The sequence below is a fragment of the Perissodus microlepis genome, chromosome 17 (assembly GCF_051167445.1).
Source record: "Perissodus microlepis isolate ML-2025 ecotype Zambia chromosome 17, ASM5116744v1, whole genome shotgun sequence".
NCBI lineage: Eukaryota > Metazoa > Chordata > Actinopteri > Cichliformes > Cichlidae > Perissodus > Perissodus microlepis.
Window position 1 is genome coordinate 23,028,735 of NC_140477.1, and position 25,815 is coordinate 23,054,549.

Genomic DNA, 25,815 nt, shown 5'->3' on the forward strand with positions numbered 1-25,815 from the left:
CGTTGTTGTTATTTGACCTAATGGCATCAACAGGAAGCGTTGATGGAAACAGTTTTCCTCCATTTTTGCTATGAGCGGCTGTCACAACTGTAAACATCTGGTGGGTGAGAACTTCAGGCTGCCACGTAGTGCCGTTTATTCATTAAATCTGTGTGTCTCTGAAGTCAGTGTACAAAGATTATCCGCAAGTTTCTAAGCCTGAAGACCAGAGGTGGGTCAAGTATCCAAAAATTGTACTCAAGTAAGAGTAGCATTACTTTAAAATATTATTACTCAAGTAAAAGTGAAAAGTAGTCTTCAAAAAAGTTACTCAAGAGTAAAAAAGTACTTTGTGAAAAGATTACTCAAATGGTGAGTAACTGTTTGAAATGTCTGATTTATTTTTTTAAATAAATGCTATCAGACAAACTAAAATAAATAAACAGATTGTAGTATTTTCAACAGGAATATATGTAAAAAGATCAACAAAATAAGGCACAACAATTCTAATTTCCAGATTTCAGTTTTTCACAACATAAAGCTTTTTTCACCAATGCCTACAGTAAATAATATAAATATATAAACAGTGCAAACAATTTCCAGTGACAAGATATGCTGTGAACTTTATTTTCATTTTTGCTCAAAATGGCACAGCAGCCTCAGAGAAAACATTAGAACGAGGCATCTTCAACATATGTTCATACAAGGGAGCTCAGTTTACCATAAATTGTATGGGTGTGCATTTATTTCTGCATATTTAGCAAAAATGTGCCATTTCTTGACTCAGTGAAGTGATGGTTAAGCTTCAGCAGCAGTTTGCTCTCAAGGTTCTTTCTGTGAAGCTGTGACCGTTCAGCAGTGAACAGGAGTCCTGCATGACTAAGAAGTCCTTCACAAGCTCCAGATGCAGGAAGAGCTGTACTGATTTTGATTGACAGCTTCTTGATGTGAGGAGCGCCATGTAATAGATCCACACCTCCAGTGAATGGACATGAAAGGTACCTCTCCAGCTCCCCTGCTTCTGGCTTTCCTGACCCCATGGATCCATCATCTTAGTCGGTTAGGCCGCTGTTTGTGCCGGCCTCATCCAGCTCTGTGTCTAGGTGATGTCTGATGAAGTTGAGACCTGTGGAAAGATGTATGGTTTTCAAAAGAATTAGGTCTGGTCATTATAGTGCTGTATACACTGCCAAGCTGCAGATGTTTGGCAAGAAGATTTGATCACACTGGAGATGTTTTTACTAACTCTTGTAGAAAAACAAAATCTTGTCATTCATATCCCGCACAAACAGTTTGCAATGAATTCCAGATTAAGTTTAAAATAAGAATGCGTGCAAGGCTAAGTAGTGCTAGCCAATGGATCCTCCTGTTTGGCTGTTACTCTGGGAAAAGAGGAGAAAGACAGTAGTGATGGGATTTCCGGCTCTTTTTAGAGAACCGGCTCTTTTAGCTCCGAACCGGCTCTTCAGGTTGTTTTGTTGCTTTAATTAATTTATTATTAACAATAATATAAAATTATGCACAAAAGGAATTACTAATGTAAAAAAAAGTGGTTTTATTTATATATGTTTATATATAAATATATGCGGTGGCCCCTAGAGACAAAGCACGTACAAACTCCAAAACACATTTCTAGCATTAACTGAACTTCCAAAACAGAGCTACCTAGATCACTTAAATTACACAATTGAAAGCATATGTGTATTGTTTGTGTATTTATACACAAGCACTCATATATATTCAAATAATTAAAAAAAAAGTGTGAGAGAGAGGGTGAGAGAAAGAAAAAAAACCCCATTGCTCGCGATAAGGAGCCGGCTCGCGTCGTTCACGTCAAAGATCCGGCTCTAAGAGCCATTTCATTCGTGACCGACACATCACTAAAAGACAGTGATGGAAGCCGTGACTGGAGCTGCGATGTAGCCTATATAATATTTATATTGTACGAACGTGATAATTATGTATATTGTAATAACGTGATATTATATTGTTCAAACGTGAAAGGTATATTGTTAGAACAATATACTTTTCTATTTTTCTTTTGCCTGGGTGGCATTATTTTTTAAAAAGTAACGAGTCGAATTTTGCAAATGTAGCGGAGTAAAAGTACCGTTTCTTCTTCACAAATGTACTCAAGTAAAAGTAAAAAGTATTGTGCAAAAAAGGTACTTTAAAAGTGGTTACCTTGGGAGAGTTTAAGTCTGTCTTAAAGGAACGAGAGAACAGCTCTTTTACTCAGTGTGATTGTTTTTAATGTACTCTTAATTTGATCTGTTATTGTATATTTTACACATGTTTGTATGGGATATTGTATTTGTTTTAAATGTTATATACCTATGTGGTATGTGACTTTTGTTGCCATGATGCCAGGTCTCTCTTGGAAATGAGATTTTTAATCTCAATGAGATTTTTTTACCTGGATAAATAAAGGATTAATAAAAGTACATTTTTCTCAAAAACTTACTCAGGTAAATGTAACGGAGTAAATGTAACTCATTACTACCCACCTCTGCTGAAGACCACAGAGCCAGTTCACATCATTGCTTTAATTTGTTTTTATTTGTTGATGTAGCTGCAGTTCCTCTACCGTCCGGCAGAGGTCAGCCAGGAGACTCCCGGGTCAAAATAGCAGATAAATATGTTTACATTTCTGTGGATAATTTCCCTTTAATAGCTCTGGGGGTGGGTGTGGGGGTCCCGTTGGAATAGGAACGTTTAGCCAGCTGTAGTTCTGGGCCAGCCAGTCTTCCAGATTTTAGAGTAGAAAGATGCAGTTTGAAAGTTGTTGGTCAGCAGAAACAGTGAGAGCTTTTTAACTCACATAGTCACACATGTTCGCGCGCGCGCAGGCACACACACACATATATATATATATATATGTGTGTGTGTGCCTGCGCGCGTGCCTGCGCGCTGGAAGACTGTGTGTATATATATATATATATATATATACATATATATATATATATATATATATATATGTGTGTGTGTGTGTGTGTGTGTATATATATATATATATATATATATATATATATATATATATATATATATCACACGCACGTGGAGTGCGCGCGCCTGAAATATCTGGACGAGGAGGAGCTGACCTCCTGCAGACTCCTGGCAGAGAGGAGGAAAAGCAGCTTCCTCCTGTTTGTGTGCAGAAAAGTTGGAGGAGAGGACGGACCCAGGACCTGAAACCTGACCACGGAGCCTCCTCCTCCTGCTGCTGGCTTTAACTCAAACCAGATGGTGTCCCGCTACTCCACAGCAGCTCCAGCCTGATGCGTGGCTCCAGCACAGGAGGTAAAGCAGTTTAGACGGAGTAGGAGAAGATAATGAGGGGAGGACGGCGCAGATTTGACTTCGAGGAGTCATACAGTGTCTATTTAAAGGAGTGAGCTCGGAGTTTGCGGAGTTCGTGGCTCCTCCGTCTGATCTCAGGTCCGCGCACGGCTCAGCAGCACGGCAGTCACGGCCTCTCTTGCGCGCGCACCCGTGTCTTCGGGACATGTAAAAGCAGGACTTTATTTTCTAATGAAGGATTCAAACTGCGCATGCTCTGTGCTGACCTAAGTGGGCTCAGATTGAGCTGACGGAGGTGATGGAGGTGACGGAGGTACGGTGAAGCTCGCGCTCCGGTGATGCGGTGCGTCCCGCTGCTCCGCCGGCGCTCCGGCCCGCCCCTGCTGCTGCTCGCGCTCCTGCTCGCAGTCTGTGTGTACCTGATGGTGGGGGACGAGCCGGTGCGGTCAGATGTGTGCTACAAGGTACCCTCGCTCCAGATGTTGACCCGCAGGTTTGTGTGCACTCTGGAGGCTCTGCAGAGACACGCACAGGTGAGCATACCTGCGTCACACCATGACGTCATTTTGAGTGGCCCACAGTGACCCCCACCAGCATCAGTTTAGTAAAGCTGCCCACCAAACTCAATTAAAACAAAAGCAAACATTTAAGGAGCAGCTGCACTGAGTCAGTGAGGGTCAGGCACCTGAGGGCTCCGCCCCACTATCCCATCACCAAACGTCAGGCTGTTTTTATTATTTCCAGAGTCTTAGATGACCTTAAAACACTATATTTTTCACTCCAGTTAAACTCTGTCAAACTGTACTCCACTTTATCATGTGTCAGAGTTTAGTGAAAATCATATTGCTTTAAAACTTCCTCAAATGTGTTTCATGTTTAGCTCTCTCCGGCGCTTTATTACTGTACTGTCTCATTGGTTCCACATAAACTTTATTATTGAACCCAAAATGACCCCAAAGCTCTGTTTTAACTAAAACACTTCAAATACATGTGAATGACCCTGAGACAGCAGAGTGGAGTGAACTCTTCTTAAAACGTTTTGATTTCTGAATGGACTTCTGAATGCATCCACTGGAGGAGGATTCCTGCTGGGCCAAGGCTCCTTCTGTCTCATTGTTGCTATATTTTTAGACACAGACGGATGAACGACTGTGAGCACGAGGGTTTTATTTTACCACGGGGTGACTGACAGCTGCATGGACCAATCAGAGCCAGCCAATCCAGTTGGCATGTGTTCTGGGTATTTTAAGTGTGTCCTGGTGCTTGGTGTCCCGATAGAAATATTTCTGCCACGAGGATCCAGTTTCTGACAGATAACAAGAGTGTAAACATACACACACACTCGCATGCATACACACACACGCACACACTCACAGTGTTTGGTTTGTTTTATGAGGGCTGTAAACTCCTGTCTGCTCATCCTTCACCTTTTACTGAGTGTCGTGTTCAGAGCTCAGAGGTCAGAGTTGGAGTAACGCTGAGGCTTTAATGAGCTTTCATTCCATCTTCATCTGAAAACTTGATAATGAGTTTAGATTTACACCACTCAAGAAGAGCTGTAACATCTTCGTAATGCTGTGGCTCAGTAAAACTTTATCGATAAAGCATTTTGCCGACCCACAGGACGTGAACAGCTGAGAAGGAATTTATTATTGAGTCTTTATGCATGAAGACAAACAAACTTCATCAATACATCTGAACGGTCTTTATTAGCGTGTAAGACATAAAAAAAATCCTTTAAATAAAGGTTTGAATGTTGTATTTCTGCTGTGTGTGTCGTTCGACCTCCGCAGAATTAAAGCGACAGCAGAGGAGGGCTCACCGTGCAGGTCACCCTGAACACAATGGTCTCCACAGACTTCAGGGTACTTCTGAGTATTCTTGCAGGGTTCCTGCTCTTTCAGAGTATTTTGGGGTCTTTCTCAGTCTCTCAGGAGGGTTCTGGGTCTTTTCTGAGTCTTTCAGGTTTTTCTGAATGCTACAGGTATTTTGTGGTATGTACTGGTGTCTGGGTGATGCAGGGCCTGATTATTCACCTCTAGGAAATTCTAGGCTCTGTCTTTGTGTCTTCAGGGTTCTTTGGTGTGTCTGATGTTTGAGAGGCCGTCCCTGGTGTCTTCATGTGTTATGAAACCTTTTAAGGTCTTTCGGGAAGTTTCTGGGCTTTTCTTTGACCATTCTTCAGGGTCAGAGGTCGATGTTGTTCTCGTGTCAGCTGACTCTCAGCTGTTGGCCATCAGCTGTTCACTTCTCTGGTTCCTCCCCACATCTTCCAGTCAGACGTGAGGATTTACTGCTGGGAGCAGATTCTCAACATCTATTTTAATCCAGTCTGACAGGAGCAGAGGACCATGACAAGCACACCATGTTACCTCATGAGCTCTCAGAGATTTGAAAAGACTCTGACTAACCAGAAAATACAGTCCAGTCCAGGGGTGATGGTCAGTGGGTCCTGAACGGGTTAACGTAATTGAAACAGTCTGATCCATCAGCTGGACTCTGATTGGCCGTTCGGACAGGTTAATTAAAAATGTGTGTTTGTTGTTTGGTTTAATATTTGCTATAATGACATAATTCAAATGTATTTATGTGTAAAATCTTTTCTCTCATTTCTAATCCTGTAGCAGTGAACACGCTGGGATCACAGATCATGTTAAACTGAGTGAGACATTAAAACCGGGGAGGGGGTGTGATGAGGGTGTTTTGGGTCATGTGACTCAGTCCATCAGTCTGGAATGTGGGCTTGATGGTCAGATATTGCTCCTCCTGCTGAATTAATCTGGAATTTTCTCTGTAAAAATCCCAGTTGATAAAGAACTGTCTGTGATCGATCTGTCTGGAGTCCAGACAGCGGAGCGTTGCTGCCTCGTTGTGTCAGCTGACAGAAAGCTGAAGGTGTTAGATTAAGCATAACAGGAAGCAGTGTGAGGCTGACATCACAGCCACTGACCCGACAGGAAAACAGCATCCCAGCCTCAGAGCTGCAGGCCTGAGCTGACTGCATTTCTTCTTCTTTGGTGAGAAGAAACACCTGACAGGCTGTGTGCAGACAGCCATCATCAGGGCGGCAAGCTGACCTTAGTCTGAGGGCTAACACAGCTTCATGGTTTAAATGTTCATCTCTGAGTGCTCCATGAACTGGAGCTCTACCATGCCGGGTGTCATTCAGCTGTGTCAAACTCTCTTAAAGCTATCACAGAAATGTTCTCCACACCAATTTGTACTTTTGTAAACTCTGTAACATATTGTATTATTTAAAGAGTTTAGTCTATTACTGTCTTGGAGCAACTGTAACCCACATAATTTCCTTAGGGATTAATAAAGTATTCTGATTCGCATTCTGATTCACACGAACTCCTGCCGCTCCCTCAGTTGCAGCTCTCGTCTCAGAGGACCCCCCACCGGCGCCGGGCCGTGGTTCTGACGGGGCGACACCCGACCTCAGACACCGAGGTCCAGCTGTACCAGAGAGTCCTGCAGCAGATGGACTACGAGGTCCACCTGTCCAGATACGCCGAGACCAGCAGCTTCCTGAGGAGCACGCAGGGTAAATATACATCTGAGGGGGTGCTGTGCTGGCTTCAGGTGCTGCTGGGAATATAAACACTCTGAATCTGATCCTGAATGAACCGTTCTTTAAACATTTCAACCTGTCAGAAAGACAAATGCACGCACGTGCGCGCACGCACACACACACACACAGAGACACACACACACAGTCTCTGTATATCAAGCATGTAAACAGTGTATGCGCGCTCAGACGGCCCCGCCCTGCTGGAGCTTTAAACAGCGACATGAGCGAGCAGAGGTCAGGGTTTCCTGTGGGTGGAGGAGGGTGGAGACTTCCTGTGAAAGCAGATGGACCTCAGCGAGTGTTTGTGGAAAATCACTTCAGTAGTGCATGCCACGGCAGAGAAACATGAGCACGCACAAGACCGAAAAATGGCGTGTTACCACAGAGGGGCTTCCATGCTTCCTGTCACTCTGGGTTTAACCCCGCCCACTTCGCCTCAAAAAAACAGACCAGAGGGTCATCCAGCTGCTGATGTCAAATTCAGAGATGATTTATCAACAGCACTGAACATCATGAACAATTCAGGGAGATGTGAGGGTAACAACAATAATGCAGATTTATTCACATGTTCATTACCACATCAACTGAATCCTGTGGAGGCAAAGAGATCTGAACCTCTGATTGGATGATTCTATCAGATATTTTCTTAACACCCTTCATCAAAGATTCATCACCATGTTTCCTTTCATTACACTATATGTTTGTTGTAAGGTCAGTGTTAAGAAACATTATATCAGTATCACCAGAGGTCTTGTTTACACCATCTCTGTAAGAACATGTTGGCTTTAGTCATGTATTATTATTTATTAATTACATAATAACCTAGCCTCTACCTGAACCTGTAGATCAGAGTAATAAAGACTTCACTGACTGGCTTATGTGATCAGTGGCAGGTACATTATTGTGTTGTCTGTGTCCCCCTATGTTTGAGGAGCAGTGAGACAGTAAAGCTTGAGGTTTAAGGAGAAGCTGAGAGAAACCTGAGAGCATGAAGTGAAGCTTTCTACAGACCGAGGACGACAGGAAGCTGGAACGGGAAGTCCCTTTAGCTCATGTTTGGTCATAAAACAACACAGAAAGAGACTAAGCAGAAGCTCAACTCGTCTTCACTGTAGGGGGATGGATGGATGGACAGACAGATGGATGGACAAATGGATGGATAGACAGAAGGACAGATGGAGGAAGGGATGGAGGGATGGATGGACATCAGGTTTAAATCTGTGTATTATTGGTTCACAGCATGAGCATGGTCTCACTGTTGAAGTAAAGTTGTCTGTGTTGAACATCCTGCTTCGTTCTCTTTCTGCTGAAACCAAACAGCTCCAGCCAAAAGCCCACCGCAGAGCGTTTCCTGTCAACAATCGCTTCCACATGTTCCCGTTTTCTTTGTGTAAAACAAGTAGAAAAGGCCTCCGGTGGTTTTGGATTCTGTGGTCTTTCACAGTTAAAGGTGCAGAGTTTGGGGCGAGCTGGGACTCGTGCAGGTGGCTCTTTTATTCTCTCTGAAAGTGTGAAGAAGACGATGTCCCTCACAGGCTGCCGTTGATTTGAGTCTACCTGACTGACGTGATTTGTCGCTTTGTGAATAAAACTCCACTGAACTACAGGTGAGGCTTCTGTGTGTCTCCATGGTTACAGGCATTGGTGGGTGGAGCCTCCTGCTGTGCCTCAGCACGTCAGAGCAGAGCTGTCTGAGGAGGATCTCCTTCTCTCACCTGCAGCGTCATCAGACGGTGAGCCCCTCCTGTCCTGTCTGTGTCAACTGACGGCATGTTTGATGACATAACAGCTAAACTGTGTGTGTGCTCAGGTGAACCTGCTGCCTGGGCTGATAGAGGCATTTTCAAACGTAGGTGGAAGTCTGTGTCACTTCTATACACACTTCCAGCTGACAGGTAAGTCTGCAGCAGGTAAATCAAATCAGCTTATTGATCTTGATTAAATGTGATAGATCAGCTGATTGTGGCCTAAGTCGCATGATCTGTGCTCATCCAACATTAGACATTACTGCCAAATAAGAGCACTACCTGGAACTGAGCTTTAATCTGAAGGTCTCAGCTAACCTCTTGCCGTTTCTCTCAGAGTCTAGTTTACCCATGAACCCTCATGCCTGTGGATCGACCAATCAGAAGGTGCAGATTCCTCTGGACAGGTTTGTATGTGACCAGCTGACAGGAAGTTGTCTGAGTTCTGTGAGGTAACGTTTCTTGTTTCTCTAAAGTTTCCCTGACAGCCAAGCCCCGCCTCCTGCTCTGGTTGCCATGGTGAATGTTTATGTCCTGGTAACCTCAGTGACCCCGCTGACTTCTTTCCTGCATGACATCAGCGTGGTAATGACCATTCAGCATCCGAGGGGCCGACCTGTGAAGGTAAAACATGTTCCTGTGTAGGACTTGCTAACACTTCACTGCTAGCACATCCTCTTTCACTTGCAAATCAGTTTCCCATTGGGGACGATAAATTATCATTGACCACTGCTGTTAGCCTTTAGCTCCTCCTCTTCCTGTCAGCTCAGGGACTTCCTGCTGCAGCACCTTGATCCAGCAGCCTCCCATCAGGCTTTGAGGCAGGTGAAGCAGGTGATAAGTAAAGTGCTGCAGGCGGCTGCAGCGTCGACCAATAAGAAGCAGCGAACCTTAAGCAGGTGAATTCTGAGCTGAAACTCTTAACTTTACTTCCTGTTTCACAATCCAGATTCAGTACACACCTGTCTGTCTGCAGTTGCTTCAAACTGCAGCTAAAAGTAGGAAGGTAGAAAGAAATGAAGGTAGAAAAGTAGGGAGCGAGTAAGAAAGAAAGGTGGGTAGAAAGGATGGTGCAGTGTCTGGGTGTCTGTTTTGGTTTCAGCTGAAAACTTGAAAATGCCTCAGACTGGATCTGTCATGTCTACTGAGTGTGTGCAGTCTGCGCCCAGTGGTGGCTCATATTGTCACTACTGTGTGTTTCAGGTGTGTGTTGTGCTTCCAGCTGCTCACCTTTACTTTGTTCTTCAGCGGCTCTGTCACACCTGTGGTAGTCCAGGTAAGAGTCTGACCATTAACTTTTCAAGTTCAGCTCAGCCTTCCAGCTGGTCTTCAGAGAAGTTCTGCCTCCTCTGGGTGAAAGGTCTCAAACTCATGAAGAAGAGAAGAAGCTTCAAGCTGCTGAGACACCTGGAGGTTGAGTTACATCGGGGTGGGCAACTCCAGGCCATGAGGGCCGGTGTCCTGCAGGTTTTAGATGTGTCCTTGATCCAACACAGCTGATTTAAATGGCTAAATGACCTCCTCAACATGTCTTGAAGTTCTCCAGAGGCCTGGTAATGAACTAATCATTTGATTCAGGTGTGTTGATCAAGGGTGATATCTAAAACCTGCAGGACACCAGCCCTCGAGGCCTGGAGTTGCCCACCCTTGAGTTACATGATGACCCAGCAGAGCTTCCGTCTCTGACTGGACCTGAGAATAACCACACTTTACTGGACCTCAAACATACAACCAGCCTGAGGTGTTCAGGTGAATAACCAGCAGAGGGCGCCTTGACCTCAGCTGCTCTATGATTGGTCTGCCTCTCCTTTTCAGGTGGACACACAGTTAAACGTTTCAGCTCTGAGCAACGATGCCTTCGACCAACAGATCACCAAAGACCTGATCCTGGAGGACACGCTGGACTTCCTGCTGCCGCCACTCTCACACCTGTCCTCACACACACACCTGTCCTCGGAGAGGGAGGGGAGCCAGGTGAGGAGCGTGTTGTCATTAAAGGAGTAGGAGTTTTCCATGTCAGGAAAAAAATTAATGAATAAGTAATAATTAATGAATACTTAATGCAAAAGATAACAATAAATAATCAATAAATTCTCAATAAAATGTGTAGAAAAAGAATAAATATTTTAATAAACTAATAAAAAGCGTATTTTTTGAATAATTAACCAAAACAAATAAAATGAAATAAATAAAAGCATTAGAAACACTGAGTTTAAAATGAATTAAAACTGATGGACATCCTACAGACATTAATTTGATTCATAAAAAAAAAAATAAGATTCTGTTTGTTTTTATTAATAAATAAAAAAATTAAATGTCACCCACCTGACTCTGTGTGTGTGTGTGTGTGTGTGTGTGTGTGTGTCAGTACGGTGGCTGTACAGGGACACTTGGCGTCTGTTTGTCTGAAGAAGAGTTTCTTCTTCTGCTGCACTTTCAGTTGCTGATGAAGACCTCATCAGCATTTCAGCCGGTTAGTTAAGCCCCGCCTCCTTCATCATCTTCTTCTTCAGCAGTGTTAACTGTGTGTGTCTGCCTTGTTTGTCCCCACAGCTCTATCCCAGTGTTTCCTCCTCCTCATCCTTGCCTCGTGGCCTCTCTGACCTCCTGACCCAGATCGAAGGTTTCTACAAGCTGAAAACAAACAGGAGCTGCAGGTAAGAGGCTCACAGGTGTGAGGGGCTCACAGGTGTGAGATGATCCATTGTGTGTGAACTTAGACGTTCACTGAAGGGTTATGTCTGATGTTCCCACAGGACAGACGAACCGCCCAGTCAGCAGCCAGCTCTGTCTTCCTCACAGGACGAAGGTGAGATGTGGATTTTAGACCTGTCCTGACATCTGGAAACACATGTGGTCACATGATGCTGCTCAATCTATACAACCTGTTCTAGGTGTCACAAGGCGACAGGCAATTACACCCGTAGAGGTACGTGGTCTGTCACAGGGCTAACACAGACAGCCATTCACACCTACACCTGTGAGAGAAGCACAGGAAGAATGTGCTCATCGCTGGTCCTGGTACTGCTCATATCTGTCCCACTAATGTAGATATGGACAGACTCACTTGTGCCTCCTGGTGGCGGTAGGACAAATGGCATTTGTTCGCAGATGGAAAAGCATCAGCTCACTGACGGTTATCTGCTTTAACGTGCAAGTGGAAGTGAAGCTGTGGTTAGTGGATGCAGTTTGCAGAGGTTTTCTGATCCATGCAGCCAAAGTGTGATCACAGCATCCGCAAAGTTTTTTTCTTTAACGGAGTTCCAGCTTCAGCCTTAGAGGATGATGCTTGGTTTCTACCTGAGGAAACAGGAGATGGTTTTACCCCCAAACAGGTTCAGGGGCTTCCTAGGCGGGACTTGCTCAGTACTCTACTGTGAAAGCTCTGTTCATTAGTGGTGGGTATCATGGGTGAAGTGAAGTAGAACCTCGAGCTCGAACGTCATGCTGATTCTTCTGTTTCAGGTCTCTGTGTGGACCCCCACCTTCGACAGATCTACACAGACCCCCCCCTCATTCTGAACCCCCCGTTCCATCCCCTGGTGAAGGAGTACCACGCAGAGGTGACCTTTGACACCATGACAGTTCGGATCCGGCCGGAGCCTGTCAGCTCGGCCTGCAGGATCCACCTGGATGAACACCGAGGACCCAGGTGAGACCAGGACTGTAAAAACCAACAGGTTATAGCAGAGAAGGTGCAGTCGAGATAGTCCTGAATGAAAGGAACCTCGAAATGTGACATTTGATTGGACAGCATGTTTAAGCAGGAGCCGAGACAACAGATGTACTTCCTTTATTAGATTCCTTTAACACGTTTCTATTGAAGTAAAATCAGAGCATGAACTGCTTTATAGCATTCGCCATTTTGATTTGGGGCATGAAGCAAGCAGCAGCCTACTGACAGCAACCAGCTACTACTACTTCTCTTCTGGGCTTTAACTATGCTGCTAACATCTGCTGGAGTCATGGTTTGGAAACAGGTGCCATCAAGGGAGGACTCCCTGTCATGCATTAGCATTATGCTGGGCTTTTATAAGGAAAAAGGAAGGGACACAAGAGTTGTTTTATTTCAGTTTAGATTTGTGATCCATGCTGGATTTATGAAACTCAAATAAAATGTGAATCTGGCTTTGTAGCTCCATTTGCTCCTTTTCACAGAGGATAACCTCAGAGCACCTCCTTGCAGCCACTTTTACAACAGCAGGATTAACAAGAAGTTTCTTCCTTCAGGATGGCGAACTACCCGGTTGGCCTCGGCAACAGCAAGATCAGCATCCTGGTGATGGACGGCAGCCACCTGGAGCCTGTTATCATGTCCATCTACACTGTCCACGTTTACAGGGAGAGTCGGCCCAGCCTGCCCATGTTTGGATATCACGTGATGTGCAGCTTTGTGCAGGTAGGAGCTTTTCTGTTAGCTGGTGGACTGCAGGGTGTGTGACTTTCATTTCTTCAAACACAAAGTCTCCTTTAAGTTTGTATTTTGCTGTTTCGATGAGGTTGAAGGCATCAGTTATATCCAATGTTCCCTCTAAACTGCGCGCGTGCGCAATTGCGCACTGCTGGCACGGTCTCTGCGCAGAAAAAATCTGCGTTGCGCACAAAAAAGAAATTCTAACATGAATTGAAATTAATGTAAATACGTTAACAATTCTGTTTTGCAGTGTTAGTCAGTAAGTGACTGGCTGCTCCCGTGTGGGATTAGAACCATTCCCTTATCCCATAGTCCAGCCAATCACGTGATTCACATTCACGTATATACGCAGCTAATCAATGTCGTTGACAGGCTATGACAGCGTCCTTATGTGCCGACACCGGTGTTTTAGCTAGCAAAGCGGCGTTGCTGATGTGGAGTGAAGCCACGTTAATGACAACGTGTACAACCATTGGAGATGTGAGCAGGACAGACGTAACAATTGACGGAAAAAGTGTGGACTTTATACCAGTTTTTAAATTGTGTTGATAGGCCACGTAAAACCAGAGTTGTGATAAAAAATATGCAGTGTTTGTTTTTCTTCCTGAATACTACCGTTGTTTATATTTACTGGGGGAATAAACGGTAAAAACGGCATTTTATAAGGAAAACCTCGAAAGCACTCTCCGCCTGTGAGCAAAAATGAAACCAAAACACCCCCCACCCTTTCCCATTGGTCGACAAATGTACCATGTCGACCAATCAAAACATGGCATTTAGTTGTTAAGAAACGGGAGGAAGTTTTAGGAGTGACGGCGGTTTTGTATGGCGTTATTTTTGTGCCACTATTCTGAGCGCACGTAAAAAAAAATTGAGCGCACGTAAAAAAAAATTGAGTGCATGTAAAAAAAAACTGCAGTTGCAAGTGTTGCATTTTGAAGAGAAATGTATTTTTCAGCGAAGAAATACGGTGGCCCTGAGAGGCCAAACGGACTGCAACTTCAGAAAACACTTGCAAAAAGAAAAATGCTGCAAAAAGAAAAACACCTGCAAAAAGAAAAACACTTGCAAAAAGAAAAATGCTGCAAAAAGAAAAATGCTGCAAAAAGAAAAATGCTGCAAAAAGAAAAACGCTGCAAAAAGAAAAACACTTGCAAAAAGAAAAACACTTGCAAAAAGAAAAATGCTGCAAAAAGAAAAACGCTGCAAAAAGAAAAACACCTGCAAAAAGAAAAACACTTGCAAAAAGAAAAATGCTGCAAAAAGAAAAACACTTGCAAAAAGAAAAATGCTGCAAAAAGAAAAACACCTGCAAAAAGAAAAACACTTGCAAAAAGAAAAACACCTGCAAAAAGAAAAACACTTGCAAAAAGAAAAATGCTGCAAAAAGAAAAACGCTGCAAAAGCACACACAACACAACGGAAATGTTTCTGGGGAGACCATAAGCGGACGGACCAGTTGCACGAACCAAAACATGTATGTATGGCTGTATCCCAATTCAGGGTCTGCAGCCTTAAAGTACGCAGCCTTAACGGTACTCAAAGACCGCTGAGGCCGGAAGTGCGAGGCTTGTAGGCTTGTGAAATGGGACGGTCTCACGCTGCCCAGGTTGCCTAGCAACCATGATACTGACAGCTGGAAACGTTTCATGCAGCTTTGTTTGACAGAAATGAAGGAGAACATATTTTGTACATCTGTTTCTACATGAGCTTTGTGTGATTTGATAAGTATCTGAGGATGAGACCACAGGATTGTAAAACATGATTTTTGGGCTTCATTTCTGTACTGAACAGTCATTTAAGATCATAAGTCATCTCACTTTGGTAATGTAAATATAATATGGCCAATATTATATTAATCATTATTAGTTATTACAGCAGTGAACATGAACTCTGTGCCAAACACTGAGCTTCAGTAAAGATTCAAGTTGCATTTATTTATATCACCTTAAATCTTCACTTAAAGACAAGTATCTGTGACAGTGTATCTATAGATGTATTATATATAAGAGACAAATATTGTTCTTTTAATATGTTGGCATTACTAAATTTGGCTCAATGCTTACATATATGTGTAAAAAGAAAATGTACGAGCTGTGAAAACTGTTTCTGATAGAATGAAGAGTAGACTGATATATTAAATATTCCTTTATTGGGTGAGAAAATCAGACCATGTCATAACTGCTTTAAGTCATACAGAATAGATATCAGAGCCTTAAACAGACTGACTTCTGCTAAATGGGTCAAACTGGGCAGAAAGTACACAAACACATAACATCCTTATAGAATATGATGTAACACTATAGATCAACTTACCTCAGAATATATAAAGCATATAAACAATTACAGCAATATGATGCAACAAACACAGCAGTACTACTAATCCAAAATACTCAAAGCTTCATAGAACTGAAACAAACATTTATTTTTAGGTCCATTCTGCTGCTGATACATACTTTAGGTTTCTGAATATTAAACTTGTTTCTGCCTTTCATAGTGTCTAACTTGAAGGCCCTGAGTACTTTCTCCCACACTGAAAACACTGGAATGATAATATTATTTGAAAATTACCTAATAAGACTGATTCAGGACAGACAATTAGTTATTTTAAACTTTCCTAGCAGTCCTTCACAAACAGGGAACAGTCTGTCTATTCTCTCCATCTGTCAGCTGCTGCTGGCTCTTCCTCCTCCTCTTCCTCACACACTGCTGAGTTTGTCCTGGTGGATCATCAGGGGTGCAAAGCCTCACAGATGATGTGCAGCAGTGGGTCCCTCAGTCTGTCCTCACTCTGGACACTTGCAGTTGTCACACATGGAAATCAAATGTGTGATAAGCTGCAGGATTCAAACACAAGTGTAACTTATAAATACATGTTCATACTTTTATTACACAATCAGAGAGAAAGACAAAGAGAGAGAGTGCAGGACAGACAGGTGACAGTCTCAGGTGTATACACCGCTACAAAACAGGAGGATTTAGTGTTTGTGTTATTACGAGTGCTAAACAAGAAGAGTTCCCAGATGGTACAGTGGACACATGTGTGACTCCTGTGATTAAAGCATCTTTCTTTCAGCTTAACGAGTGAACCGTCAGCTCGTTCAAACACACGTTAAAGTCCGTTCGGCTCGACACCACCGAACAGAGGCAGCAATATAACATAGCTAACATTAACAGTGCAGTGAATCCTGCTTGTGCTGTGATATTCAGGACTGCAAACCGAGCAGCATCACTGACTTTCAGCTTGTTGTGTTTGTGGATATATGACTGACTTTAATTATCCATAGAATCATCACATTCTCTGTAGGATTAAGGTCGACTATTGAACGGCATATAAAGTAGAGGCTTTAAAACAAAGTTAACGCTCAAAGTACAAACATCGCTAATGTCACATAACTTTGCCGGCATGTGGCCAACAGCAGTGTTTTAATGTTCTTCATTATTAAACATTTGCACATAAATAAGTGACATAATATTCAGTACTTACTTTTGAAAGTTTACTCTTTGGCCGCTCCGCTTCCACTTCTTTGAAGTGTCTCCCAGTCCCAGTGCACTTGTTAGCATGTTTTGGTTCGTGCAACTGGTCCGTCCGCTTATTGTGTCCCCAGAAACATTTCCGTTGTGTTGTGTGTGCTTTTGCAGCATTTTTCTTTTTGCAGCATTTTTCTTTTTGCAGCGTTTTTCTTTTTGCAAGTGTTTTTCTTTTTGCAGGTGTTTTTCTTTTTGCAGCATTTTTCTTTTTGCAGGTGTTTTTCTTTTTGCAAGTGTTTTCTGAAGTTGCAGTCCGTTTGGCCTCTCACGGCCACCGTAAAGAAAAGCTAAATTTGAGTGAAGAAACTTCATTGCTGCGTGCAAAAAATGTATTTCAGTGTTTGCTATTATCCATACACACACACAATAGCAGCCCCTCTCGCTCAGGTTTTGCATTTGCGCTCGTTCGCAATGTGTCAGCAATGTGTTGCTTGCGCTCTCAACATTTCTGCCCGTGCACGCTCAACTCTTTCTGTACACCGTTATATTTGTGCCACAAAACCAGCCAATCACAGACTTGGATTCAAAAAAATCTGATTGGCTGTTTTGGTCTCCAATTAGCTCGAAATGGCGAATTGCAGTATGCCAGAATCCATTTTGCCCAAAACTCAAACGAGGTAGTGGCGGAGGAACACAGAGTGGCGGAGTTTGAAATATTACTCTTTCTGGGTCACAAAATAAACTTTGAAGATATTTTCATGCGAGAATGGTGCTGTGTAAACTTCAAATATCTGCTCGATTTATCAAGACATCACATATTTGCATAAGTGCTCTAAACGTTTTCGGAGATGCCTGAGAGACCTGCAGGTATCAGGCTGAACTGGACATTTGTGTGCTTAATAAACTGGCAAATTACAGCAGGATTTTCCTATCCTCGGTCAGAAGACACAGGTGACTTATATGATGAAAGAGAGGGTCCACAGCAATGATAATTTGGGTTCCTTTAATCCAAAACATCTCCAGAAGTGAATTCGTGTGAGTATATGTATGTGTGGTTCTGTAAAATAACAGAAATTACAATTAGCAAACAATTAAAGTCAACCAAACTGGTCTAAATAATACAGAAAGGGTTGAACAGAAAATCTAATTCGAAAATGACTAAACCCCACCCCCTGGTGGACACAAATGGGCTGCTGCACAGGGATAGACTCCATCTTTACTTTGGGCAGCTCAGTTCCCAAGGGTGGCGCCATTTTGGTCAAATCAGCGTGTCTCGTGGCTACACAAACCGCTGGAAAACTCTATAAAAGCATCACACAATGTACATAGGCAAGTATATGATAAGTTACAACCATAGAACAAACAAATACAAGGCACTTACTTATCATTCACGCACACGCACGACACATGTTCAGTACAACAGCCCAGCTCCACCAGCGCTATCACGGTGAACCAGCGCAAACACAAACAAAGGATGGGAGGAATGTACCATCTTAGCAGTGGTTAGAGGGGGTCCGTGGAACAGTCTATATACACAAATCACAGGGGTTTTATACAGCCGCCCCCTAATGTGTATAGCAGCGGTCCCCAACCTTTTTTGCGCCACGGACCGGTTTATGCCCGACAATATTTTCACGGACCGGCCTTTAAGGTATCGCGGATAAATACAACAAAATAAAACTAGTACCGGTACCGAAAAAAAGAAGATTTATTCATAACACACTTGAAAAGACCCAGGAAAACCGAGTTAACGATCAAAACGATAACAAAATAATGCTGAAAACCGATAAAAACCCTGAAAACTATACATTTCACACCTGAGCCTCAACTCTCGCGGCCCGGTACCAAACGACTCACGGGCCCGGGGGTTGGGGACCGCTGGTGTATAGCACATTAGTAAACATTAAAAAACCCATGTGAATATAACTAAGGACATTCAGCTGACAGTTCAGGTAAAGTGATAAGTTTTGACACAGGCCGTTGGTATTTATGTTCCCCAATGGCGACTTCAGCTACTCGCACCTGTCCATCCGGGCTGGGAAACACCTGTGTTACCTGTCCTACGGGCCAGGAAGCCCGTGGGAGCTGATAGTCCACCACCATGACCGTCTGTCCCACTTTCAAAGGTGGAGTAGTCTGGTTCCACTTCTGGCGAGGCTGCAGTCCAGGCAGGTAGCGCTGAATGAACTGAGTCCAGAACTGGTCCGCTATGACTTGGCTGTGACGCCATTTTCGCCTTCCAAGTTTTTCTCTGGTTCCATAAACTGCCTGGGGAAGGGAAGCATCACGCCGCCCCATGAGCAACATATTTGGCGTGATCGGATCAACATCTGCAATATCCGAGGAAACGTATCCCAGTGGCTTGGAATTAAGTATGCCCTCTACTTCAATAAGAACAGTAAGCAACAAATCCTCTGGCACCGCTTGACCTTTGAGAGCAACTTGAAGTGCAGATTTGACTGAACGGATCTCCCGTTCCCAGGCTCCCCCAAAATGTGGAGCATGCGGAGGGTTGAAGTGGAAAGTGATGCCCTGTTCACTGAGCTTCTCCTGTAGTCGTGGCTCCATCACTTTGAATGCCTCCTGCAGCTCTCTGTCCCCTCCTCTGCAATTGGTGCCCTGATCACTCAGTATGTCAAAGGGTTTTCCTCTTCGAGCAATAAATCTGCGCAGAGCCATGAGAAAGGAGTCAGTGTCCATACCAGTGAGAAGGTCGAGGTGAATGCAGCGGGTCGTAAGGCGTTTAAATATAGTGCCCCACCGTTTCTCCTGTCTCCTGCCTATCTTTATAGTGAAAGGGCCAAAACAGTCAATTCCTGTGGACCAGAATGGCGGCTGATTTAATTGCAAGCGGGTAGCAGGGAGATCAGACATCTTCGGTGAAACAGGCTTGGCTCTCCACTTCTTACAGTCCAAACAGCGATGCTGATGCTTCCTTATAGCCTGTCTGTCTCTTAAAATCCAATACATGCGTCTCATTTCGGCAAAGACACATTCTGGGCCAGGATGCAGGAGACGTGTATCATAGTCTTTGATGATGAGCTGAGTAGTAGGGTGGTCTGGTGACAACACGATAGGATGCAGAGTGTCAGTGTCCATCTGCTCTGCTCGCCGGAGACGTCCACCTACTCGTATGAGGCCAAGCTGACTGTCATATTCTGGAGAAAGGTTAATCAGTCTGCTGTCTTTGTGCACCTCTTTCCCAGATTTAAGTGTGTGTACTTCAACAGGGAAGCTGTTTTGTTGTGCCTGTTTGGGAATTTGAACTTCTGTCTCTAGTCGTTGTGCTGCTGACATAGGGAGGACAGCCGCCCCGTGAGAAGACAGGTAGGTGGCCTGCACCAAATCAGCCCAGGTGTTGTATGCAGGATCAGACGGTGCCAAATCTGTAGTGACATAGGCACAGAAAGCTGATTTCTTTAACTCAGTATTATCTTCAGTGTCTGTACTCACAGTAGGTCGTGCTGGCCACTGCTCGGATGCTTGTCTCAGGAAGGGGGGCCCATCCATCCACTGGCTAGGTTTTGACAGCTCACATAATGGTTTTCCCCAGGTGATGTCATCTGCTGGGTTCAAAGCCGAGGGGACATACCTCCAGCTGGCGGCCTCAGTCAGCTCCTGTATTTCGGCAATACGAGTACCTACAAACACTTTATAGTGGCAAGACTCGGAATGGATCCAGTTCAACACAGTGGTAGAATCGGTCCATAAAGTAGTCTCACTGATGGGCAGAGTAAGCTCATTGAGGAGGAGTCTAGACAGTTGTGCGCCAGCCAGTACGGCACACAGCTCTAAACGGGGAATTGACAGTTTCTTGCGGGGGGCTACACGTGATCTGGCCATGATAAAGGCAGTGTGGACCTCATGTTCTGCCGATTTAAATCTCAAATATGCCACTGCTCCGTAAGCACTCTCTGATGCATCACAGAGTGCTCCGTAAGCACTCTCTGATGCATCACAGAATACATGCAGCTGGAAAGTTCCCTCTTGGGTTGCTGGGGCTGTGTAGCATCTAGACAGACAGATTTCTGGTAGATACTGTAGCTCACTCACCCACTCTTGCCACCGCTGGAGTAACTCGCCCTCGATGGGATCGTCCCAGTTCCTGTCGTTCTGCCACAGACGTTGAACAATAACCTTTGCCCGGGTCGTGAAGGGGATGATGAAACCCAGTGGGTCGTATTGAGAGGCGAAGATGTAGATGTTTCTCATGGTTGACTCCTGAGGAACCACTGGCCGACATCTGTCGGTGATCTGGTCTGTGGAGCAGTGCCATGCCAAGCCTAAGGTTGGTTTTTGGGGATCTGGTTGGTGTTCAGTCAACCACAGCTCGCAGGTAGGGGACTTCGCTTCAGTGGGGAGATGAGCAACGGCCTCTGGGTAGTTACTGGCCCACTGTCGGATTTCGAAACCACCAGTAGATAGCAACTCTCTGATGTTATCGACAAGTGGTCGTGCTTGTTCATTGCCATCTTTATGATCCTGCACATGGCGCTGAAGGGCATATTTGGCACAACAGGGGCTGCATGTGGTTCCAAAGGGCAGGACACACCACTCATAAATGTCCGGGCTCCGATCTCTTTCCATATCTCTCCACACGAATCTCAGCAGAGGCCGGTCATGAGGAACATACCTCATGACCGGTAGCAGGGAGGCTGTTGTTCTCCTTTATCTCATAGTGGACAGAAATTATCTTTTGGAGTGGCACAAATAATTTGTGTGGCATCAGATTTGATGCAGAACACCTGATTGTTCTGTAAATAGTTTGAAATGTTTGTTTAAAAAACGCCTTGGCAGCATTTTTAGGTAAACAGCTGCAAAAAACTTTGTTGTTTGCAAAACTCAGTTACTTTTTTGAAGAAGTAACTATATAATTAATTGCCCAACATTGGTCTTTATATACTGTATTTTGCAGACAGAGAGTTACAGGACTCTCTCCCAGACCACAGACTCATAATACAAGTCAGAGCTTTATAAAAAAAAAGAAAAGAAGAAAGTTGTGTTTTCAAAATTGGAGTTCAAGTTATTTTTACTTCCAATAGTGTTAACATACTACACAGGTCATGAACAAGATTTTTTTTTAAACTTTCATTGTAAGTGGGCTAAAGCAGTTAATTAAAAGTAGTCCAACATAAATGTAAATGCTGTAATTTGATTATTTTAATAAACCATGTAACTTGGATGGATTCGATGCTGGCGTGACCACAGTGCACACGCCTGCTGTTGCTCACAGTGGTCCAAGGGACCGCTCAGGGAGTTTGTGTGTTCGCTCAGACACGTGAAAAATTAGAGGGAACATTGGTTATATCATCAGTCTGATCAGGTCTGCTGAAGGTGCTCTCATCACGTTAGTCACCAAAGATGAAGCTAACAGTGGACACAAAGCTGTTTTCAGACTTCCTGTTTCAGAATCCCGGAAGAGCCCCGAAATGTTACGTTACCCTGAAAAATCCAGACGATAACAATAAGGCCTAATTCCCACCTGGCTTCCCACTCTGTGATAGTTTGATTGAATAATCCCTGAAAGCTAAATGGTGAGAAACACAGCAGCAAGCTCTTCGATGCCGTTGAAATGGAAATGGAAACAACCAATCAAGAAATTTCAGAGAGCTTTGTTAACAGGATGTTCATCATTTACAGCAAAATGCACAAATTCTGGTCCAATTACAGCAACGTTTTGCCACAGTCTGGCTGAAGCAGACTGTGTGGAGTGAGGAGGTGTGTAACGTCGGGTTGCGTTTAGTGGTTGAGAGGAGGCGGCAAAACACTTAGCAGGGTAGCCAAAAGAATACACATTCGCGCTGGCGTTGGGAATTCCACAGTGTGTTCTTTAATATACCTTCTCTTCATCAACCATATAAGCCCGGTTGAACGGCTGCAGCTTAACAAACATAGCGCACAGTGTTCGTACAACCCATAACGTTGCAAACAAAGATGTCTGGAGAGGTAAAACATAAAATCCGCCCCTCCTCATGCACTAGCGTGCAAGCACATGTCCACACAATCACAGAGAGAGAGAGAGAGCAGTGGCACAAACTGATGACACCATCAACCCTCGACTTGGGTGTCTTAAAGGGACACCACACCATAGTGGCTGTTACATATTCCCCCCGGGTTAAACAAAGGCTGTCCCCAGCCGAACACAGCAAAGGTACAGTTCAAACTTAACCAGCCTCCATACATGGTCAGCAGGATAAGACGTTAAAACCAAAACAGGGAAATGTACAGTTCAAAATCGACAAACTGGCATACATGACAGTGTCCCACATGGTTAATGTCCAGTTGAATAACTGTTAAAGAAAGAAAATAAACTCAGGACAGCCAGGACAATTACAGAACGAAATTCCCTCTTTTTGTTACATTGCGTTTCTTCCTTTTCCCCAAAAACTGTAACAGTAAGCATGAACATATTACCACAACATGAAAACATTGCCAACATGCATCATAGAAAACTCAAACAACGGTCCTGTGACAACAGTAGACCACATGAAACACATCAAAAAGCAAACAAGGTCACTTTAGGTTGAATCTGTCAGTATGAAAAGGGTTGGTCCACCTATTGACTGACCAGTCAGCGGTGACTCTAGGAACTTGTCTTGGTCTGAGGTTATAAGAACCTCTAACAGCACACCCATCGTCAGCAGGAGGTGAACTGTTAACCTCTGTCTCCAGAGCAATGTCAGCAGTCTCTTGGAAAGAGTTCTGGTCCACGAAAAGCGGGACAGTGTCAGCACAGTCAAAGTCAGTCTCAGCAGGGGCGTTGCTAAAGACCGCGGGGGTTGTGTCAACAGCGTCACAGTCAATGCGGCCTGGGACTGAAAGAGCAGGAGGCAAGCTGCTGTCCGGGACACTGAGATCCAAAGCTGCTGTAGCCTTTAGCTTTGCACGCTTGCCAGATAAAGCTGAGGCCCAGGTGTAGAATGGTTGCAGGTTTGCAACATGAAAAACTCCCACTCTCTCCCCAGTGTCCACTGTGGTGAGAGAGTAATTCACATCAGACATCCTCTTGGAGATGCGGTAGGGACCCGTGTAAAGGGGGGCCAACTTAGCAGAAAAGTTGGATGATGCATCAGATTTTGGGTGCGACTTTACTCTGACGAGGTCCCCAACTTCATAAGAGACTGTGCGACGTCTCAGATCATAGTAGTGCTTTTGCCTTTTATGACTCTCTCCGAGCACCAAGCGAGCATGTTCATGAGCATCCCGAAGTGAAGCTCTCAGGTTATCTGAGTGGGACGTTTCAGGGTCGCTCAGTCCCTCCCAGGAGGGTTGAGTGACAAGGTCCAAGGGCGTGTCCAACTCTCGCCCATACAGCATCATGGACGGGCTCAGGCCTGTGCTCTCGTGAGGCTCAGTGCGCAGTGCAAAACAGATCTGGGGAAGATATTTGTCCCAAGAGGTGTGTTTATCCCCAACATAGGCTCGAATGGCCGTTTTCAAAGTGCGATTTACACGCTCAGTTGCATTCGTTTGAGGATGGTATGCAGTCGTTAGTCTGTGTTCAGTCCCAAGAGTCAACAAAACATGCTCAAAGAGTTCACTGACGAAAGGCGTTCCCCTATCAGAAATAAGGTGGGAGGGAGAACCATGTCGGGCAAAAATGTCAGTAATGAACTTGTTCGCAGCAACTTGAGCAGTGGCTTCTCTCACAGCACTCACCTCGACCCATTTTGAGAAATAGTCCACAAAAATAAGGATATAAGCATTCCCTCTTTGTGTGCGGGGCAGTGGGCCAACAAAGTCCACCCCTGCGTACTCCCATGGTCTTTGTGGCTGGATAGGGACCATAAGGCCTGCTGTTTTTCTTTGACTTGGCTTAGTGGTTTGACATGAACAACATGAGACCACATACTTTTTCACGTCAGAGTTCATGTGTGGCCAGAAGAATCTGAGACGCAAGCGTGCCAGCGTTTTTGCAATGCCCAGATGTCCGGCTGTAGGATGATCGTGGTAATACTTGAGCAGATAACCACGGAGTGTAGTAGGAGCAAACAGTTTAAGCTGCTTGAGTGGGTGGAGACCACATTTCGTTTTTGGGTCGAGGAAATAGAGGAGACCATCATGGACAACGTACTTTTCCAGATCTTGATTATCCTCCCCAGTTTGTTGGTCACTTTCCAGCTGATTGAGCAATGAGCCTGTGACTGGGTCCTCAAGCTGCAGTTGACGAACATGCGGGCGGTCTGAAACAATTACAGAAGGCAGAGCACGAAGGGCCATGCTCCCAATCACGGCATAGGGAGGGAGAAGATCAATGGGGGCATCCACATCTGGTAGAGGATTACGTGAAAGGGCATCGGGCACCTTATTACGTTCTCCAGGTTTGTGGATAATGCTGAAGTCAAAGTCTTGAAGGCGAAGAGACCACCGAGCAAGCCTGCCAGAGGGATTTGGTCGAGACATCAACCACTTGAGGCTGCTGTGGTCAGTGTAAATGGTTACGTGCAAGCCTTCGACATAGGGTCGGAAATGTTCCAAGGCCCAGATCACGGCCAGACACTCCTTCTCTGGAGTTGAGTAGGGCTTTTCCGATTTGTGCATAGCACGGCTAGCAAATGCTACAGCAACGTCTTTGCCATCCTCATCTTTCTGCATTAATGCTGCTCCAAGACCAGCATCGCATGCATCAGTGTGAATGAAGAATGGACGCGAAAAATCTGGGAACCTGAGGACTGGTGCTGAGGTTATAGAATGTTTCAGAAAGTCCACAGCTGCCTGGCACTTGTCATCCCAGTGAAACTGCACGTCCTTTTTAGTGAGGGCGAAGAGTGGCTCTGCATGGCGGGCCAAGGAACTGACGCACCTGCTTTGTTGTGGTCGGCACTTTGAAGTCAGTCACAGCTCTCACCTTGTCAGGGTCAGGATGAATGCCAGCCGGCGTAACCCGATAACCGAGGAAGGTGAGTTCTGAAAGGCAGAATTGGCATTTGCTCAGCTTTAAAGAGAGGCCAGCGGACTGAAGCCTACCAAGGACCTCTTTTAAGTCAAGCAGGTGTTGCTCAAAGGTCGGTGATGCGACAACAATGTCATCTAGATACACCGCGCAGGACTTATAAATCAGGCCAGCTAGAACATTGTTCATAAGCCGCTGAAAAGTCGCAGGGGCGTTACACAGGCCGAAAGGAAGGACTCTGAACTGAAACAGGCCACAGTGCGTGATAAAAGCAGTCTTTGGTTTAGCTTCTTCAGCAATGGGGACCTGCCAGTAACCTCTAGCAAGGTCTAGTGTTGTGAGAAACTTCCCTCTCGACAGAAAGTCCAGCGATTCATCCACTCGCGGGAGTGGGTAAGAATCCTTCACGGTCAGCTGATTCAGACCACGGAAGTCAACA

The 25,815-nt window shown here is 44.7% G+C and overlaps 1 protein-coding gene across 2 annotated transcripts in view; it reads left to right on the forward strand.

The window, feature by feature from the left end:
- Nucleotides 1-3,068: 3,068 nt before the first annotated feature.
- The window catches only part of cped1 (cadherin-like and PC-esterase domain containing 1), a 37,120-nt gene continuing 14,373 nt past the window's right edge, over nt 3,069-25,815 (forward strand). Inside the window, exons 1-14 of one of the 2 annotated variants that reach the window (XM_084909925.1) lie at nt 3,070-3,812; nt 6,652-6,826; nt 8,492-8,586; nt 8,664-8,748; nt 8,936-9,005; nt 9,075-9,222; nt 9,364-9,497; nt 9,802-9,874; nt 10,414-10,572; nt 10,967-11,071; nt 11,152-11,255; nt 11,355-11,407; nt 12,064-12,250; nt 12,829-12,997. In XM_084909925.1, the coding sequence (XP_084766051.1) occupies nt 3,618-3,812; nt 6,652-6,826; nt 8,492-8,586; nt 8,664-8,748; nt 8,936-9,005; nt 9,075-9,222; nt 9,364-9,497; nt 9,802-9,874; nt 10,414-10,572; nt 10,967-11,071; nt 11,152-11,255; nt 11,355-11,407; nt 12,064-12,250; nt 12,829-12,997 (1,752 nt within the window). In that variant the 5' untranslated portion in view covers nt 3,070-3,617. Of the gene's footprint in view, nt 3,813-6,651; nt 6,827-8,491; nt 8,587-8,663; nt 8,749-8,935; nt 9,006-9,074; nt 9,223-9,363; nt 9,498-9,801; nt 9,875-10,413; nt 10,573-10,966; nt 11,072-11,151; nt 11,256-11,354; nt 11,408-12,063; nt 12,251-12,828; nt 12,998-25,815 lie in introns of both variants that reach the window. The other variant, XM_084909926.1, reaches the window with a different exon arrangement.